A 22106-nucleotide genomic window follows, 5' to 3' on the forward strand; every position below is an offset into this window, starting at 1 on the left:
GAGCATCCTGACGGGTTGCATCACTGCTTGGTATGGCAACAGCTCGGCATCTGACCGCAAGGCGCTACAGAAGGTAGTGCGTAAGGCCCAGTACATCACTGGGGCCAAGCTTCCAGCCATCCAGGACCTGACTTGGTGTCAGAGGAAAGTCACCAAAAATTGTCAGAGACTCCAGTCACCTAAGCCATAGACTGTTCTCTCTGCTATCGCATGGCAAGCGGTACCGGAGAGCCAAGTATAGGACCAAAAGGCTCCTTAACAGCTTCTACCCCCAAGCCATAAGACTGCTGAACAATTAATCAAATGGCCACCGGACTATTTACATTGACACCCCCCTGCATTTGTTTTGTACTCTGCTGCTAATCGCTGTTTATTATCTATGCATAGTCACTTCACCCCTACATACATGTACAAATTACCTTGACTAACCTGTACCTCCGCACATTGACTAAGTACCGATACCCCCTGTATATAGCATTGTTATTTTATTGGGTTACTTTTTATTATTAATTTAGTAAATTTGTTAAATATTTTCTGAACTCTTCTTGACCTGCGCTGTTGGTTAAGGACTTGTAAGTTTTGTTCCGTTTGCTTCCGTTGAAGAAATGTTTTTCAACCGAATTGGCGAAATGAATACACTTGTAACGACCGTCGTATGAATAATTGGACCAAGGCACAGCGTGAATAGAGTTCCACATTTTAATGATAGTGAAACTTCCAAAACAACAAAGATATAACAATTGTGAAATACGTGGTGCACATTGGCACTAAAACAAAACAATATCCCACATCGCAGGTGGGAAAAAGGACACACTAAGTATGATCCCCAATTAGAGGCAACGATTATCAGCTGCCTCCAATTGGGAACCATACACACACCAACATAGAAATATAATACCTAGAAACCCCTCTAGTCATGCCCTGACCTATTACACCATAGAGAACCCCTGTGTCAGGGCGTGACTGTACCCCCCCCCCCCCCCCCAAAGGTGCAGACTCTGACCGCAAAACCAGAAACTAGATGGGGAGGGTTGGGGTGCGGGACGTAGCACCCGCTCAGACTGCGAATCCAGACATGGAACCGGGCTGAGCGCGGGCACAGAGGAAGGCTCTGGCCATGGAGCGGGACCCCCGAGGGCTTTCTATGGTCAGGGCGTAACAACAATCCTGATCCTTTTCATAGAAGCCACATACAAACACATGATCATTTGTGCTTTTCTAATAACCAATTTCTGTGTTCATGCATGTGACTGACTGAACGTGCCTGAGAGGAATCCTCACGATAAGTATCTGCAATTTGGCAGTACGCCCAGAATTTTGGGGGGAGAATGGAAAGGGATATCTCAGTTTCAAGGTCTCAGCTTGGCGAGAAGAAGCCTTGTGAGGCATTGGTCAGTCATTAACCAAACATTAATTAATTAATTATGAATAATGAATGAGCTAAATCATATAAATATAACTTGTCTGTGTAAGCAGTATATATTTGTATTTATTTATTTGTATTTTATTTATTTAACTAGGCAAGCCAGTTAAGAACAAATTCTTATTTACAATGTGTTCTGGTTCACAGTCAGCATTCCAATTCACCCCAAAGGTGTTGGATGGAGTTGAGGTCAGGGCTCTGTGCAGGCCAATCAAGTTCTTCCACACTGAGCTCAACAAACCATTTCTGTATGGACCTCGCATTGTGCATGGGGGCATTGTCATGCTGAAACAAACTGTTGCCACAAAGGTGGAAGCACAGAATTGTCTAGAATGTCATTGTATTCTGTAGCATTAAGATTTCCCTTCACCCTAACTAAGAGGCCTAATCCGAACCATTAAATCCGAACCATTAAAAACAAAACATTATTCCTCCTCCATTTTTCAGGAAGGGTTATACTGCTTGTTCACATGTGCACAGTTTCAGTTGTTTTCTTTGTACCCCTTTTCAATGTAAATGAAATAAACATTTTATAACAACAACAAAATAGAGAGGGGGAAGGACAAGAAAGATAGAGGGGACGTTATGCACACAGTGTCCTAATGTCTATGCCACCATAGGAATCCACAGACAGACAGAATTAGAACAGACAGGGAGATACAGTTACAAAGACTGTTATATGATGCAAGACGGCCAGCGATAATTCCATTGCAGTTGAGATGTTCTGCACATGTAATATGTTAAATCTGACTTAGCTAATGTAGCCTGGAGGCACATTAACATAGACTAGCCCTGAGGCTATACTCTCGGTGTCTCTCAGCCAGAGCGCAACCACCAGCCTTGGAACAGAAGCCTGTGTGTGTGTGTGTGTGTGTGTGTGGGCAACATGCAGTTTTTCTTTGATCAAACACTGAATGTTAGAACAGACTCCTACACGCTGAACTCACCTGGGCCTACATGTTTGTGGTGAGTCTACACCTCTGTCCTCTGATCTCTCTTGCTCTCTTTCGCTCAAGTTCTCACTGGCGTGCTTTCGCTCTCTTTCTCTCACTCGCTTTCTTAATCTCTATTTTTCTTTCTTTCTCGCATTCTATTTCTTTCTTTTTCTCTCGCTTTCTTTCTCTCGCTCTCTTTCTCTCTCTCTTTCACTCTCTCTTTTTCTCATCCTTTATTTCTGTTCTACACAGATGCATGCATACATGCCTACACTGTATGTATCTACATGGTCTGCCTTGTTTGCATTTATAGTGCGAATAGGATACTCAATCAAAAGTGTGAATGCTGTTTGCATATCTTTCTGTACCTACTTCTTTAAATGTGTTGGTACTTATTTTATGCAAAAAATTATGGAATGACTGAGTTGACCAACAACAATCACCAATACTCCCACCACTGCCTTTCTTGTAAAGGAAAGGACTAGCTTGTCTCTTCCACTAACGCATGCGTCTTCTGTTCTTACAGAGTCACACCTGGGGCCTGGCCTAAGAACATGTGACCACAGACACATCACGACCACACCAGTGTTGGTTGAACACTGTGTGTGTGTGTGTGTGTAAAATGCTTACTTACTAGCCCTTCCCAAAAGTATAGACAAATAATAACAATAATAAATACAAAATGGGTAATGATAACTTGGCTATATACTGTACATGAGGTACCAGTACTGACTTGATGTGCAGGGGCACAAGATAATTGAGGTAGATACACTACATGACCAAAGGTATGTGGACACCTGCTTGTCGAACATCTCATTCCAAATCATGGACATTAATATGGAGTTGGTAACCTCTTTGTTGATATAAAAAAAAGAAGTATTTAGTCAGCCACCGATTGTGCAAGTTCTCCCACTCCCACTGAGAGAGGCCTGTAATTTGGTCACCTACAAACCACCAAGATTTCTGGCTCTCACAGACCTGTAACTTCTTCTTTAAGAGGCTCCTCTGTCCTCCACTCGTTACCTGTATTAATGGCACCTGTTTGAACTTGTTATCAGTATAAAAGACACCTGTCCACAACCTCAAACAGTCACACTCCAAACTCCACTATGGCCAAGACCAAAGAGCTGTCATAGTAGGACACCAGAAACAAAATTGTAGACCTGCACCAGGCTGGGAAGACTGAATCTGCAATAGGTAAGCAACTTGGTTTGAAGAAATCAACTGTGGGAGCAATTATTAGGAAATGGAAGACATACAAGACCACTGATAATCTCCCTCGATCTGGGGCTCCACGCAAGATCTCACCCCGTGGGGTCAAAATTATCACAAGAACGGTGAGCAAAAATCCCAGAACCACACGGGGGGACCTAGTGAATGACCTGCTGAGAGCTGGGACCAAAGTAACAAAGCCTACCATCAGTAACACACTACGCCGCCAGGGACTCAAATCCTGCAGTGCCAGACGTGTCCCCCTGCTTAAGCCAGTACATGTCCAGGCCCGTCTGAAGTTTGCTAGAGAGCATTTGGATGATCCAAAAGAAGATTGGGAGAATGTCATATGGTCAGATGAAACCAAAATATAACTTTTTGGTAAAAACTCAACTCGTCGTGTTTGGAGGACAAAGAAGGCTGAGTTGCATCCAAAGAACACCATACCTACTGTGAAGCATGGGGGTGGAAACATCATGCTTTGGGGCTGTTTTTCTGCAAAGGGACCCGGACGACTTATCCGTGTAAAGGAAAGAATGAATGGGGTCTTTCAGCATGACAATGATCCCAAACACACCGCCCGGGCAACGAAGGAGTGGCTTCGTAAGAAGCATTTCAAGGTCCTGGAGTGGCCTAGCCAGTCTCCAGATCTCAACCCCATAGAAAAATCTTTGGAGGGAGTTGAAAGTCCGTGTTGCCCAGCAACAGCCCCAAAATCATCACTGCTCTAGAGGAGATCTGCATGGAGAAATGGGCCAAAATACCAGCAACAGTGTGTGAAAACCTTGTGAAGACTTACAGAAAATGTTTGACCTCTGTCATTGCCAACAAAGGGTATATAACAAAGTATTGAGAAACTTTTGTTATTGACCAAATACGTATTTTCCACCATAATTTGCAAATAAATTCATTAAAAATCCTACAATGTACTTTTCTGGATTTTTTTTCTCATTTTGTCTGCCATAGTTGAAGTGTACCTATGATGAAAATTACAGGCCTCTCTCATATTTTTAAGTGGGAGAACTTGCACAATTGGTGGCTGACTAAATACTTTTTTTGCCCCACTGTAGGTATTACAGAATAGGTCAGGGAGAGTTTAAAAATGTCAGTGAAGACACTTGCCATCTAGTTATGGCATGCAATGAGTAATCTGTCTCGTCCCGCGGCCTTGTGAATGTTAACCTGTTTAAAGGTCTTACTTTAAAGGCTATGGAGAGCAAGATCACACAGTCGTTCAGAACAGCTCGTGCTCTCATGCATGGTTCAGTTTTGCCTGCTGAATGCATAGAAGGCATTTAGCTTGTCTGTTGGGCTGGCGTCCCTGGGCAGCTTGCAGCTGAGTGTCCCTTTGTAATCCGTGATATCTTGCAAGCCCTGCCACAGCTAATGAGCTTTAGAGCCGGCATAGTAGGATTCAATCTTAGTCCTGTATTGACATTTTGCCTCTTTGATTGCTCGTCGGAGTTGTAGCGGGAATCCTTATAAGCGTCCGGATTAGTTTCCCGCTCCTTGAAAGCGGCAGCTCTAACCTTTAGCTGAGTGCGGATGTTCCCTGTAAACCATGGCTTCGGGTTGGGAAATGTGCGTACGGTCACTGTTGGTACGATGTTATTGATGCACTTATTAATGAAGCACGTGACTGATGTGGTAAACCCCACAGTGTTATTTAATGTGCTAGCGAAATCGTACCATAGCTTAGCATCCATTTCATCTGACCACTTCTGTATTGAGCGTGTCACTGGTACTTCCTGTTTGAGTTTTTGCTTGTCAGCAGGAATCAAGAGGATCGAGTTATGGTCAGATTTGCCAAAGGGAGCGTGAGGGAGAGCCATGTATTTTTCTGTGGAGTAAAGCTGATCTAGAGTTTTGTTGCATCTAGTTGCACAGGTGACATGGTAGTAAAAATGAGGTAAAACAGATTTCTGTTTCACCGCATTAAAATCACTGGCCACAAGAAGCGTCGCTTCAGGATGTGCATTTTCTGCGTTTGCTTTTGGCCCTATATAGCTCACTGATTGCAGTCTTAGTGCCAGCATCAGTTTATGGTGGTAAATAGACAGCATGAACATGAAAAGTATAGATGAAAACTCTTTCCTTAATAGTATGGTCTGCATCTTATCATGAGGTATTCTAACTTAGACGAGAAAAAAATGGAGACTTCCTTAACATTAGAGATTGCGCATCAGCTGAGACACACCCCTACCCCTTCTTACCCAAGGCTGCTGACCGATCTTGACTATGCATGGAAAAAACTGTACATTTTATATTGTCCATGTCCTTATTCAGCTAGAAACATAGAATATTACAGTTCTTCTGGTCCCTTCGATTGTATAGTCTCAAACAGTGCTTGTCCAGTTTATTGTCTAGTGATTCGCCAATAGAACGTAAGGTAAAGGTGGTTTACTTGCTCACCAGTGTAGTTTCGTCAGGTTGCCGGCTTATCCGTCTCGCTTGTGCTGTTTCTTCCTCCTTCAAATCCCATTGGATTAAGGCCTGGTACGGAGTTAGCAGAATGTACAGAGCTGTCGACTCGTTGAAGTAGAAGTTGTCATCCAAATCAATGTTATTGGTCACTGTTCTGATGTCCAGAAACTGTTTTTTGGTCATATGAAATGATGGAGGATACATTATGTACAAAATATGTTAGGATCAGTTTAAAAACACACACAAAATGTATCACTGCAGCACAATCCTTTATGTGTTTGTGTGTGTGCACGCAGAGAGGTCTAAATAACCTGAGCTGACAAGATGAGTAGCTACATCACTTGTCAGATAAAAACCTACCTCAGAACCCACAGCAACACAAAACACATCTCTAATAATAACCAATGATTCATCTGGTTAGTAATAATCTTATTTTTCATATATGTTATGACCAGAGTTATCACTGTCAGTTTACTTTCAAAGTTTCCTGGCCACCTTGCACTCTTCGGCTGTCCCCATAGGAGAAACCTTTTTGGTTCCAGGTAGAACCCTTTTGGGTTCCATGTGTAACCCTCTGTGGAAAGGGTTCTACATAGCACCCAAAAGGGTTCTACCTCGAACCAAAAGCATTCTACATGGAACTTAAAAGGGTTCTTCAAAGTTTTCTCCTATGGGGACAGCCGAAGAAGCATTTCAGGTTCTAGATAGCACCTTTTTTTTCTAAAAGTGTGGTGCATAACATCATCAGTTGACCTATCATCATAGTATCTGTATGGCCAGACAGAATCTATCAAAGCCCTTGCAGAACAGCTTGGAACGTAATCAAACTCAACATATTGCTAACATAACATTAAGGTCTGCTTATAGATTACTCATTACAGGCAACATTCGCACTGAGCTAAAGGGTAGAGCTGCCGCTTTCAAGGAGCGAGCCTCTATCCCGGAAGCTTATAATAAATCCCGCTTTGCCCTCTGACGAACCATCAAACAGGCAAAGCATCTATACAGGACTACGATCGGATGGTACTAAAGAGGCTCCAACGCTCGTGGGAAGTGGCAAGGCCTGCAAACTATTACAGACTACAAAGGGAATCACAGCCGAGAGCTGCCCACGTGACACAAGCCTACCAGACGAGCGAAATAACTTCTATGCTCGCTTTGAGGCAATTAACACTGAAACATGCATGAGAGCATCAACTGTTCTGGACGACTGTGATCACACTCTCCTCAGCCGATGTGAGTAAGACCTTTTAAACAGGTCAACATTCACAAGGCCTCAGGGCCAGACAAATTGTCAGGACGTGTACTCCGAGCATTCACTGACCAACTGGCAAGTGTCTTCACTGACATTTTCAACCTCGTAATACCAACATGTTTCAAGAAGACCACCATAGTCCCTGTGCCCAAGAACACTAAGGTAACCTTCCTAAATGACTACCGACCCGCAAAACTCACATCTGTAGCCATGAAATGCTTTGAAAGGCTGGTCATGGCTTACATCAACACCATTATCCCAGAAACCCTAGACCCACTCCAATTTACATACCACTCCAACATATCCACAGATGATTCAATCTCTATTGCAGTCCACACTGCCCTTACACACCCGGACAAAAGGAACACCTATGTGAGAATGCTATTCATTGACTACAGCTCAGCGTTCAACACCATAGTGCCCTCAAAGCTCATCACTAAGCTAAGGACCCTAGGACTAAACCCCTCCCTCTGCATCTGGATCCTGGACTTCCTGACGGGCCGCCCCCCGGTGGTAATGGTAGGTAACAACACATCCACCAAACTGATCCTCAACACGGGGGCTCCTAAGCGGTGTGTGCTCAGTCCCCTCCTTTACTCCCTGTTCACTCATGACTGCACGGCAAAGGCACGTCTACAACACCATCATTAAGTTTGCTGATGACACAACAGTGGTAGGCCTTATCACCAACAATGATGAGACAGTCTATAGGGAGGAGGTCAGAGACCTGACTGTGTGGCGCAAGGACAACAACCTGTCCCTCAATGTGACCAAGACAAAGGAGATGATTGTGGACTACAGGAAAAGGAGGAGTGAGCAAACCATTCTCATCGATGGGGCTGTAGTGGAGCAGGTTGAGAGCTTCAACTTCCTTGGCGTCTACATCACCAACAACCACATCAACACAGTCATGAAGAGAGCATGACAAAACCTATTTCCCCTCAGATCCTCAAAAGGTTTTACAGCTGCACCATCGAGAACATCCTGGCTGGTTGCATCACTACCTGTTATGGCAACTGCTCGGCCTCCGACCGCAAGGCACTAGTAGTGCGTAAGGCCCAGTACATCACCGGGGCCAAGCTTCCTGCCATCCAGGACCTCTATACCAGGCCGTGTCAGAGGAAGGCCCTAAAAATTATCAGACACCAGCCATAGATTGTTCTCTCTGCTACTGCATGGCAAGCGGTACCGGAGCACCAAGTCTAGGTCCAAGAGGCTCCTAAATATCTTCTAAATATCTTCCTAAATATCTATGTGTGCAAACTCTCTCCAGAAGTTCAGTGAGGATCTCTGAATGATCCAATGTTGACCTAAATGACTAATGATGATAAATACAATCCACCTGTGTGTAATCAAGTCTCCGTATAAATGCACCTGCACTGTGATAGTCTCAGAGGTCCGTTAAAAGCGCAGAGAGCATCATGAAGAACAAGGAACACGCCAGGCAGGTCCGAGATACTGTTGTGAAGAAGTTTAAAGCCTGATTTGGATACAAAAAGATTTGCCAAGCTTTAAACATCCCAAGGAGCACTGTGCAAGCGATAATATTGAAATGGAAGGAGTATCAGACCACTGCAAATCTACCAAGACCTGGCTGTCCCTCTAAACTTTCAGCACATACAAGGAGAAGACTGATCAGAGATGCAGCCAAGAGGCCCATGATCACTCTGGATGAACTGCAGAGATCTACAGCTAAGTTGGGAGACTCTGTCCATAGGACAACAATCAGTCGTATATTGCATATATCCGGCCTTTATGGAAGAGTGGCAAGAAGAAAGCCATTTCTTAAAGATATCCATAAAAAGTGTTGTTTAAAGTTTGCCACAAGCCACCTGGGAGACACACCAAACATGTGGAAGAAGGTGCTCTGGTCAGATGAAACCAAAATTGAACTTTTTGGCAACAATGCAAGACGTTATGTTTGGCGTAAAAGCAACACAGCTCATCACCCTGAACTCACCATCCCCACTGTCAAACATGGTGGTGGCAGCATCATGGTTTGGGCCTGCTTTTCTTCAGCAGGGACAGGGAAGATGGTTAAAATTGATGGGAAGATGGATGGAGCCAAATACAGGACCATTCTGGAAGAAAACCTGATGGAGTCTGCAAAAGACCTGAGACTGGGACGGAGATTTGTCTTCCAACAAGACAATGATCCAAAACATAAAGCAAAATCTACAATGGAATGGTTCAAAAATAAACATATCCAGGTGTTAGAATGGCCAAATCAAAGTCCAGACCTGAATCCAATTGAGAATCTGTGGAAAGAACTGAAAACTGCTGTTCACAAATGCTCTCCATCCAACCTCACTGAGCTCGAGCTGTTTTGCAAGGAGGAATGGGAAAATATTTCAGTCTCTCGATGTGCAAAACTGATAGAGACATACCCCAAGCGACTTACAGCTGTAATCGCAGCAAAAGGTGGCGCTACAAAGTTTTAACTTTAACTTAATAATTTTGCACGCCCAATTTTTCAGTTTTTGATTTGTTAAAATAGTTTGAAATATCCAATAAATGTCGTTCCACTTCATGATTGTGTCCCACTTGTTGATTCTTCACAAAAAAATACAGTTTTATATCTTTATGTTTGAAGCCTGAAATGTGGCAAAAGGTCGCAAAGTTCAAGGGGGCCGAATACTTTCGCAAGGCACTGTATTACCTTGACACCGGTGCACACACACATTGACTCTCTACCGGGTACCCCCAGTATATAGCCCCGCTATTGTTATTTACTGCTGCTCTGTAATCATTTGTTATTCTTATCTCTTACTTTTGGGGTGCATTTTCTTACAACTGCTTGTAAGTAAGCATTTCACTGTAAGGTCTACCTCTTGTATTCGGCACATGTGACAAACACACTTTGATTTGATAAACCATTATGAAATAGTAAATTGGCTATTGGTAAACTGTTTATATTGTAACAGTACAGATATACTTTCTTCATTTGAGCCAGTTTGCTACAGCCGGAAAATAATCCTGCAGCAAAAGGAGATGTTTAATTATTATATGGATTAAAATTAGTAAATGTTTTGTTATGGTAAAACAAGTTAGACATTTTTAAAAGGATTTTAAAACACTTCTTGGGGCTAGGCGCCCCGCCAGTCGACAACTCCCGGTGAAATTGGAGGGCGCGCAATTCAAATAAATAATCATAAACTTATGGATATTAAACTATTAGGTACTTAATTAAAAGCTTCAACTCTTCTTCATCTAACTGCATTGTCCGATTTACAATAGGCATTACAGCGAAAGCATGCCATGTGATTGGTTGTGGACTGCGTCCCATATCAACATGTTTTTCCACCGGCACAGGCGTCATAAAATTACAAATAGCGATTCAAATTCACTTACTTTTTGAAAATCTTCCTCTGATTTGCAATCCAAAGGGTCCCAGCTACAACATGTATGGTCGTTTTGTTAGATAAAATCCTTTTTTATATTCCAAAAAGTCAGTTTAGTTGGCGCCATTGATTTGTGTAATCCACTCGTTCAACATGCAGAGAAAGGAATCCACTGTAATATTTCATACGGAAAGAAGTATGTTCAATAGGAAAGCAAAATTAGCATGTGTGCGTCTTCTTCATCGAGCACGCACAGACTGATTTCCAACTCTGACTTATAGTACTAAAACTCAAAATGTTTCCTTGTTTGGGAAGAAACAAGCCTGAAACTTTGAACAAAGACTGTTGACATCGAGTGGAAGCCGTAGGTATTACAATCTGGGAGCTGGATTTGGATATGACCCTATACGTTCCATCGGAAGAGCATGGGGTCTCAAAAAAAAACTATTTGGGTTGGTTTTTCTTTGTATTTTCTCCTACCATATCTATTGTGTTATAGTCTCATACATTATTTTAACATTTCTACAAACGTCAGTGTTTTCTATCCAATGGTATCAATTATATGCATATCCTAGGTTCTGGGCCCGTGTAACAGGCGGTTTACCTAGGGCACGTCAGTCAGTCGGATATTCAGAAAAAAGGACCTTAGCCTGAAGAAGTTTTAAAACGTTGAATACACTACAAGTTTTCATTTCCTGCCGTGCAGCAAAAATTATCTGAAACAAAAGTGCTCAAATTAAGATCCTACAATTGTAGCATACTGTATTTGGGTGTATATGAGTTGATTACATGTATTTTCACTGCTGCAAACTGGTGAAGAGAGAAGGTAATTGGCAACTTCTGACATCTTGTTTTACGGTTGTGGTAAGTCACTGACACCCACACAGTGAGTGAAGTTTCAGTTTTTGTCATCTGCCGCAGTAGAAACTAACACCACTACTGTACACTACTAAATCTCCCTTAATCTTTTCAGTTTGTCAGGGTTGGGGTGTGAATTGTTTAACGTCCCACTCAAACCCAATTTTCCATTTGGGTGTGTGACACCTCTGAAAATTGTGTTCTCACCTTACCTTGTGCTGAGCCTCAAATGCTATAGTACATGGGGCTTTCATTCAACCCTCTTACCAACACCAATACTAAGACACAGTCATGCATGTTGTCATGCCATTTCTTACCAAAACAGCACTACTCTCTGTTTTTCCTTCTGCACATGCATTAAACCAGTCTCTCAGTATGACTAGAAATCTATTGCTACAGGAATGGAAATCTGTCCTGTCATCAGTGACGAGAGAGAGTGAGAGTGGGGGGAGACAGTTAGGGGGGTCTGTGGGAGGAAACCAGATTTTCATGCTGTCTGAGTGTAGGAAAGTGTTTGTGTATGGCATGTCTCTCTCTGTGTATGAGTGTGTGGTGTTGGTGGGCTTAAAAAGAGCTGCAGTTCTGTTGAAAGTCACACATCTGCAAACTCTCAGAGTGAGCGATTCAGACAGAATGATGGGCCTCCTCTCTCTCTTGCTCCTCTTCAGCACAACTCTACTGATGTCCACTTCTTCTTCTCATGGTGCGTGTATTCTCTTATCATGCATTGTCTTAGATCGTGTCAGATTTCACTTAAGATGCTGTTTGTTTTAGCATATGAAGTAAATTTATGATTCAAATTGATGATAATGGCGATGATTATGTTAAAATCCTTGAAAATAATGCGTTTTAACTACAATGTAAATGGAGGATTATGATGATGATGATGATGAAACTCTTCTCTCGCTTCTAGCCAGTGGAGCAGTAACTCCGTGCTGTATAGAGATGAAAGGCACTATGGTGCGTCGTGACCTGATCAAGCGCTACTACATACAAGACACAGCCATGTGTAACATCAAGGCAGTGACGTAAGTACTTATAACCTCTCATAGGTGTTTATTTGAGCTGCTGTGAATGTTTCAATCAAGTCAAGCAGTGAACATTTTATAAATGCACTACCGGGGATAGAAGACACTATGATGCGTTCATATGCATTACATACAGGTGCACCGAATAAAAAGAAAGTGTTAAAGTCCTGATTGTGTGTCTCTGTTGTGACCATTCTCCCCCCCAGGTTTGTCACAGTGAAAGGCATACGAATCTGCTCTGACCCTTCCAACCCCTGGGCAAAGAAAACCATGCAGTACCTGGACAATAAGAACAAGCCTCACACACTGAAAAAACATCACATCACATCAACTACTACTACTACGACCACCGCCGCACAACCAGCAAAATACAACCCTCACAAAACAGCATTTTCAGCTCACAACCCCAAAATTGCATCTCAATGGCCAACGACTCTCACCACAAGACAATGAAGAACATAGAATGTTCCAGTTACCTCATAGTAAATTAGACGATTGACTTTGAATATTTGAACATTCTCAAAATGCCGTGCTTATAACACTGTTTTTTTTTATTAATTTTTTTACAATGTACAATATTTATGTCACTTTAATGAATATCTGGTCACAATTTATTTGGGTAGTCCATCTGTAGATGTTTAAGATGGACATACTATCAACAAACAATCTTTTGATAAGCAAGTGCTTGCTAAGGTGACGGTTAGGGTAATGGTTAGGTTTATAATTAAGGTCAGGGTAAGGGTTAAGGTTTGGGTTAGGGTTAAGGTAAGGGTTAAGTTTAGGGTTAGAATAAGTGTTAAGGTTAGTAAATAGCTATTTGAAATGTTGATGATAAAGCATCTACAGATGGACTATCTAAATAAAGTGTTACTGAGTATCTTAACATATTTATCAATTAATCAATTCAATTCACTTCTATTCACTTCCAAATTCACTTAAATTTGCTGACTATTTGCCAGTATGCCTAAATAATGTATAATGTTTCCTTGTAAGGGTTGATTTGTTGTCCATCTGGTGATGGTTCTTGTGCAAAACGGCTGTCAAACATCACCCAGATGGTTGCCAGACATTAGTAATGGATGTGCACTGTACAATATCGTGTGATGTCCTTTAAAACTCTTAGTGAAATTAAAGCGAAGTAAATACAACCAGTTCTATTGATTCATTGAGTTTAATAGTAAATTAAAGCAGAAGGTGACATTTTCTGCTGGCTACTGCATGTGACTGCTGTAGGTATATTAGTCACTTTGCTTGTCTCACTGATGACCCACAAGACCCATAAGTTCAATGGACATCACATCTGGCCATGCTACAAAGGACAGAAGGATAGATGCAAATGTTACGCAAATGATTTTAACCCATAACTTGAACTTTAACCTTACCCTGAATCTGAACATTATACAGAATTTGAAACAGGACAAGTTTCTCAAGTACTTGCTCATCAGTTCAGAAAAAATCTACAATTGGTCAGTGGGTGGCAGAGGGAAAGCTATGGGGGACTTAACATAATTACAGTCTGCATGCTGTTTCCACCAAATCACCATGAACACTTACACGTGGTTGGAGCTCCAGTGGAGCAATCGGTTAGCATGTGGTGTACTTATTAACACGTATCTGTAAATAGGTTACTACATGTGGGAGGAGAGAAAGTTATAGGTCTATCTCTGTTAACCGTGGGGGATTTGGGTGATTGGCCTTTGTGGAGTTAATATGACTGTTTGAGGTATAGTGGATGTTCTTACATGCCACAGCAGGTTTTCCCCTCCCCTCTGAACAGCCACTAACACCCCCATTACAAGTCACATCACTATGTGCAGTATGAATACTATTATGTGTATGGTTGTGTGTAAGTCACACAACATAGTGAAATGTACAGTGCATTCGGAAAGTATTCAGACCACCTGACTTTTTCCACATTTTGTTACATTACAGCCTTATTCTAAAATTGATTAAAATGTTTATTGCCCCCTTATCAATATACACACAATACCCCATAATGACAAAGCAAAAACAGCTATTTAGAAATGCTAGCAAATATATAAAATACAAATCAAAAATAACTAAATTTACAAAAGTATTCAGACCCTTTTCTCAGTATTTTGTTGAAACACCTTTGGCAGTGATTACAGCCTCTAGTCTTCTTGGGTATGAGCTCTATCAGAGTGACCATTGTACTCTTGGTCACCTCCCTGACCAAGGCCCTTTTCCCCCGATTGGTCAGTTTGGCCAGGCGGCCAGCTCTAGGAAGAGTGTTGGTGGTTACAAACTTCTTCCATTTAAGAATAATTGAGGCCACTGTGTTCTTGATATCCTTCAATGCTGCAGACATGTTTTGGTACCCTTCTCCAGATCTGTGCCTCGACACAATCCTGTCTCGGAGCTCTACAGACAATTCCTTCGAGTTCATGGCTTGTTTTTTGCTCTGACAACTGTTGGACCTTATATCGACAGCTGTGTGCTTTTCCAAATTATTTCCAGTCAACTGAATTTACCACAGGTGGACTCCAATGAAGTTGTAGAAACATCACAAGGGTGTCAGTGGAAACAGGATATACCTGAGCTCATAGCTAAGGCTCTGAATACTTATGTAAAACATTTGCAAAAAATTCAAAAAACGTGTTGTGTGTAGATTGAGGAGGATATATATGTTTAATTTTAGAATAAGGCTGCAATGTAACAAAATGTGGAAAAAGTAAAGTGGTCTGAATACTTTCCGAATTAACTGTGCAATAACATACTGTATGTGTTAACTATGAGTCTCTTTGGATATAAGCATCTGCTAATATTACCATATTATTTATTGTATTGTATAATTCCACTTGTATGCAGAGTACCCTCCTTGGGTGTCTTGAAAGGCACTTAAAGTAAACTGTACCTTCATTTTGACTCCTATTATTAATGAAATACATTTACATAAAGCCACTCAATCTGGAGGGAGATTAGAAAACAATCACTTGTTGATACTACATCCCTGGTAGCAATGATTTGGACTGACTTTATTGCTTTTTCTACGTGATTACCCACAAGAGTTTGTTTGAGACTTGTCTGTTCTCCGAAGGGATGAGAGTCTGTCTGATTCTGAGTATTTGTTGCTACTGTACCTGTATCTATAGTTCTGCTTTGTCGTCATCATCTGTGACTGGGGTGCCAGGCCTGTCTCGTCTCAAGTACAGGGAAAAGGTGCCAGTCAAAGAATAACCTCAGATGAAATCTCTGTGAACAGTGCACTGTACCACATAATACAGTATGTTGATTCAACGTACAATTATAAGGCAACCAGCTGCAATAGGATTAAGAGTTTGTTCAACATTTGAGCATATAGCTGAACCAACATACATTCTCAAGTTCAATTGTATGTTCACTCAACTTCGAATTTTCGGTTTAGTGAACATACAATTCAACTTTAGCATTTATTCTACCTTATTTGCATATTTTATATCTTTATGTTAGAATTATTCTGTACTGTTTTATACCTTTTGCATCCTGTACATGTGGCAAATAAACATTGAAACTTGAAACTATACATTACATACATCATAAGGCCTTTCTTTGAGGGCCTACTTACAACCTAATTCAGTGGTCTGAAACTCCTGGTTTACAGGCCACATCAAGCCTGCAAGTCATATTATAATGGCTTACAAAGTGATGTGTAATTCTTATTGGAATCGAGGAACTCCGGGAGCTTTTTATCAGTGTGTTAAACTTGGAATTCGTGTCACACGTGTTTGTGTGAGTGAGGGTGTGTGTGCGTGCGTGTGGTTCAGTAGGAAGCAATGTAGAAGTTCTCTGTGGTCTGTCAGTCACAACGGGATAGGCCTACTAATGTTCCTTTCCCCACCACAGTGTCAGAATCAGATGCTCCAATTAAATGTATCAACTACTGTGGTGAAGACAGGTGGTGAGGGCACTCGGAGTGTGGTGTCCGGAAAACAACCTCTCACTCAATGTCAACAAAACGAAGGAGATGATCGTGGACTTCAGGAAACAGCAGAGGGTGCACCCACCCCCTATCCACATCGAAGGGATAGCAGTGAAGAAGGTGGAAAGTTTTAAGTTCCTGGGCGTACACATCACAGACAAACTGAAATGGTCCACCCACACAGACAGTGTGGTGAAGAAAGCACAACAGCGCCTCTTCAACCTCAGGAGGCTGAAGAAATTTGGCCTGTCACCCAAAACTTTTACAGATGCACAATCAAGAGCATCCTGTCGAGCTGTATCACCGCCTGGTACGGCAACTGGTCCGCCCACAACCCCAAGGCTTTCCAGAAGGTGGTGCGGTCTGCATACAGCATCACCGGGGGCAAACTACCTGCCCTCCATGACACCTACAACACCCGTTATCACAGGAAGGCCAAAAAGATAATCAAGGACAACAACCACCCGAGCCACTGCCTGTTCACACCGCTATCATCCAGAAGGAGAGCTCAGTACAGGTCCATCAAAGCTGGGACTGAGGAATTGAAAAACAGCTTCTATCTCAAGGCCATCAGACTGTTAAATAGACATCACTAACTCAGAGAGGCTGCTGCCTTCACTGAGACCCAATCACTGGACACTTTAATAAATGGATCACTAGTCACTTTAAACAATGCCACTTTAAATAATGCCACTTTAATAATGTTTAAATATCTTAATTTCACTCATATCACATGTATATACTGTATTTATATAATCTATTGCACCTTGCCTATGCCGCTCGGCCATCGCTCATCCATATATTTATATGTACATATTTTCATTCATCCCTTTAGATTTGTGTGTACTAGGTAGTTGGTGGGGAATTGTTAGATTACTTGTTAGATTTGTGTGTAATAGGTAGTTGTGGGGAATTGTTAGATATTACTTGTTAGATATTACTGCATTGTTGGAACTAGAAGCACAAGCATTTCCCTATACTTACATTAATATCTGCTAACCATGTGTATGTGACCAATAAAATGTAATACCATTTCATTTGACATCCTCTTATATTTTCTTATACCATATGAAAGTCCTGCATGCAAGTCCCGTTTTATATATATATCTTAAATGACCACATTTTCATGAATGTTGTGATATAAGCTAGTAGCCCATTAATTACAGAACTGTATGGGACTTGCACCAGTAAGTAGGGGGGACTTTCAAAGGGTACAGAGACCAAAGAAAGGTCAAGACCGAGGGATCATCAACAGAGACAGAGGCAGCAATAAAAAGAAAGGTCAAGACCGAGGGATCATCAACAGAGACAGAGACAGCAATAAAAAGAAAGGTCAAGACCGAGGGATCATCAACAGAGACAGAGACAGCAATAAAAAGAAAACAAACTATAAGCACCTCAGTGGTTATTAAGAAAGCAGAGAACAAGTTTGAAAGGAAGCAAACATTTCCTGTGTCACATCAGCTAGGCTCTATCTACATTTAAGACAGAGATCTGTGGCTGAAACCACAGCTACACACATTCTCTCACGTGCCCTGTGTTATTATCATTGCTTAGTGTATTAGCCATCTTCCATCATATGCCCACTTTTAGAAAGAATTGTTCCAAATGGGTTATTTGGCTGTCCCCTTAGGAGAACCCTTTTTGGTTCCAGGTAAAACCGTTTTTGCTTCCAGGTAGAACTTTTTTTCGGTTCCAGGTAGAACCCTTTCCACAGAGGGTTCTACATGGAACCCAAAACGGTTCTACCTGGAAGCAAAAACCAAGAAGAGTTTGTCAAAGGGATATCCTTTGGAGACAGCCGAAGACCCCTTTATGTTCTACACAGCACCTTTTCTTCTAAGACTGTAGGCCTAGTTAATTATTCATGAAAAATGCTTCTGACAGAAAAAGTTCTATTGTGTCAGGCTGTCTTGATCTTGCATATCGTGTTTGGCACAAAAAGTATGTATTTCTATGTATTTGTTTTGTTTTCCTGAGAACAAACGAGTAGATACAGTGCCTTAAGAAATTATTCATACTCTTGACTTATTCAAATGTTTGTTGCGTTACAGCCTGAATTCAAAATGGATCCATTTTTTTAAAATTCTCACCCATCTACACACAATACCCGATAATGACAAAGTGAAAACTTGTTTTTAGATTTTTTTGCTAATGTATTAAAAAGAAAATACAGAAGTAACATTTACATAAGTGTTCACACCCCTGAGTCAATACATGCTAGAATCAAAAATAGAAGAAAGCCAGGACTAAAAACAAAGAAAATTGTGTCTGTAAAATGTATATAATATGTAAAAACTGAAGTTAGAAGCCTAAGTGTTATTGTTTATTAGTTTACTCCTATTGGGGGAAGGGTGGAAGGGTTTACGGGGAATAATGAAGGTATATTCTAAAAACAAGTGTCTGTGTATATATGTATATATGTATATATGTGTATATGTATGATTGTTTATGTACATACAGTATATGTGTGTATAATGGTATGTGTATGTATGTCTGTATGGACACTACCCTTCAAAAGTTTGGCGTTACTCAGAAATGTCCTTGTTATTGAAAGAAAAGCAAAAAAAATTGTCGATTAAAATAACCTCAAATTGATCAGGAATACAGTGTAGACATTGTTATTGTTGTAAATGACTATTGTAGCTGGAAACAGCAGATTTTTTATGGATATCTACATAGGCGTACAGAGGCCCATTATCAGCAACCATGTGTTCCAATGGCACGTTGTGTTAGCTAATCCAAGCATCCGGGATGCTGGCTTTCTAGGCAGAGTTGCAAAGAAAAAGCCATATCTCAGACTGGCCAACAAAAATAAAAGATTAAGATGGGCAAAAGAACACAGACACTGGACAAAGGAATTGCCTAGAAGGCCAGCATCCCAGAGTCGCCTCTTCACTGTTGACGTTGAGACTGGTGTTTTGCGAGTACTATTTAATGAAGCTGCCAGTTGAGGTCTTGTGAGGCATCTGTTTCTCAAGCTTGACACTCTAATGTACTTGTCCTCTTCCTCAGTTGTGCACCGGGGCCTCCCACTCCTCTTTCTATTCTGGTTAGGGCCAGTTTGCGCTATTCTGTGAACAAGGTAGTACACAGCGTTGTACCAGATCATCAGTTTCTTGGCAATTTCTCGCATGGAATAGCCTTCATTTCTCAGAACAAGAATAGACTGACGAGTTTCAGAAGGAAGGTCTTTGTTTTTGAGCATGTAATCGAACCAGCAAATGCTGATGCTCCAGATACTCAACTAGTCTAAAGAAGGCCTGTTTTATTGCTTCTTTAATCAGAACAACAGTTTTCAGCTGTGCTAACATAATTGCAAAAGGGTTTTCTAATGATCAATTAGCCTTTAAAATGATAAACTTGGATTAGCTAACACAATGTGCCTTTGGAACACAGGAGTGATGGTTGCTGATAATTGGCTAATGTAGATATTCTTACTAATGTAGCTATAACCTATGTAGATATTCCATTAAAAATGAGCCGTTTCCAGCTACAATAGTCATTTACATGAATAATGTCTACACTATTTTTACTTAAAAGCATTTATAAGCGTTTATAAGTTATATTTATAAAGAATGTATGAGTATATATCATTAATTTAGTCCAAAATGTATGTAGAAACTAAGGATTCTTGCTTAAACTAGCCTCCAGTACATTTTTCACTAAACAGTAATATTGTTCAACTTAATTAGCATTGGTCCCATTTATCAGTGACAAAAACAACTTTGTGTCCACATTGAAAATAAAAATTTGTCATGGATAAAATTGCATTTACAACATGCCATCATAGGTAGACGTCCTTGTCACCATACTGCTTTGATCTCATTGTGATAGTCTCCTAGATGCTGAAGTCCACCTTTTAGACCTAACATCAAGGTTTCCAGTTAGCCTACCAGTTCTCTTGCGCCCTCTTCCATTTCTCTTTCCTCCCCTCTTCCCTCCGTTCTCCTTTCCCTTTCCCTTCTTTTGTCCTTTTCCGTGTTTGCGTGGCACTGCCGGTCCCTTGGTCACTGTCTCTCTCTCCTTTCCCTCCTCCTCTTCTATCTTGATCATTCTGGCTTCATCCACCTTTCCCACGGCCTTCCTCACCCAATCGCTTCCTGGGTCAGCGCAGATCCTCTTCCTGCCTATGGTGTGTAACCTGGAATAGATCAAGATGTCAATCTTTTCCACTTCGGTGAGGTCATTTGTCATTTCCTGGTGAAGACATTGGTAGTGGAGTAAAACCAGTGGGTCTGTATATTGTAGGATACCCACAATAGCATCGTTGGACACATCCTAATCTTTACGGTGTAGTATGACAGTGTAGGAAATATTATTGTAGTGTACTGACACTACAGCGTCGATGGGACACAGCACTGTAGTTTGTACGGTGTAGTCCACTACGTTATTAGGGTGGACTCTTGTCTGTGACAGCTGAAGACAACAGCTCTTGATGGGTCCAACATCTATACAGGGGACAGAAAGAGAATAATCTATTATGGTTACACGTTACTAGTTTACACACAGGTACATAATACATACGTACACACAGATACACACACTTTCACTCATAGAACTATAGGTAAGTACTCACTTGCATAGACCCCGGCCATCCATGAGGCTACACAGAGCCAAGTGCAGAACACCAGACTCAACCTCATCTTCAGCTGGTGAAAGTGATCAGATTTGAACGTTTTTAGGTTTGTTTTGACTGATACTCCTAGCCCTGACTTTATAGGTAGAGGAAGTCCCACCCACACCTTTAGGTCTGAAAGCCCCCTCTTTCCTCTTCCTCCTCTTCTTCCTCCACACCCCTCTCACGCCCACCCTTTGGCTTGTCACCCACTCTGTGGCTAGTAGAGTCACTCTGTCATGGCTTAGAGTGGAAAATATGAGAGTTCACTATGAATGGAAGATCATCACAAAAAGACCCCTCACCACAAGCGCATCACACACACACACACACACACACACACACACACACACACACACACACACACACACACACACACACACACACACACATGCATCACTCACCACACCTCTCATGCTAAGCCACAAGTCTCTCTTTAAAGAGATGGAAGAGACATTAGTCAACTGATAGTTAGGCTGTCAAACTGTTGAATGATTCTTTTCAAATTTGGAATTTCCTCAAATGTAAGGTTCTTTATACAAAAAGCATTACAATAATATTGATGTCTTGATTTTGTCCGAAGTAACGATAAGCAAAATCATGTAAATGTATAAAGCAGCTTTCTTTAACTTCAATGTCAACTTGTTTGACATCAAATTGTTTTAATCTGTATAGATGATGTATTTAGAATGTTTTCAGTGTATTTTGAACATTTTTCAGACAATGCAATTCATTCTGACAACCCAGATGAAATGACATGCTGCACAAGAGGAATATGTGATATGCTGGTGTATAACGTGCAGTGGTAGTGTGTGGATTTCTTGCAACACCCCCTGAAGTGGAGAAAAAGAGTGAGGTTTTCAGTGGTTCTGGGTGGGTGACAGTAGCACAGATTTTATACATCATTTTTTCTCAACAAAGCTGATCATTTAGTCCACCCTAGGGGCCCTGGTCAAAAGTAGTGCACTTCATGCATAGGGTGGCATTTCAAACACAACCATTGTTTTTCTCAACATCATCTATTGCTTACCCAGCCAGGGAGGGAGAGAGAGGTAGGGAGAGCGAGAGAGAGCGATGGGGATAGAGAGCGAGA

At 41.4% G+C, this 22106-nt stretch overlaps 1 protein-coding gene across 1 annotated transcript; it reads left to right on the forward strand.

The window, feature by feature from the left end:
- The first annotated feature begins 2337 nt into the window (after positions 1-2337).
- On the forward strand, positions 2338-13205 carry LOC139387373 (C-C motif chemokine 4-like). Its single transcript, XM_071133510.1, has 4 exons — positions 2338-2389; positions 12117-12151; positions 12362-12476; positions 12683-13205. Exons 2-4 carry the CDS (start codon positions 12130-12132, stop codon positions 12927-12929), a joined length of 384 nt encoding a protein of 127 aa, XP_070989611.1. The 5' UTR covers positions 2338-2389; positions 12117-12129; the 3' UTR covers positions 12930-13205.
- Positions 13206-22106: the final 8901 nt, after the last annotated feature.

The sequence above is a fragment of the Oncorhynchus clarkii genome, chromosome 28 (assembly GCF_045791955.1).
Source record: "Oncorhynchus clarkii lewisi isolate Uvic-CL-2024 chromosome 28, UVic_Ocla_1.0, whole genome shotgun sequence".
Lineage (NCBI taxonomy): Eukaryota > Metazoa > Chordata > Actinopteri > Salmoniformes > Salmonidae > Oncorhynchus > Oncorhynchus clarkii.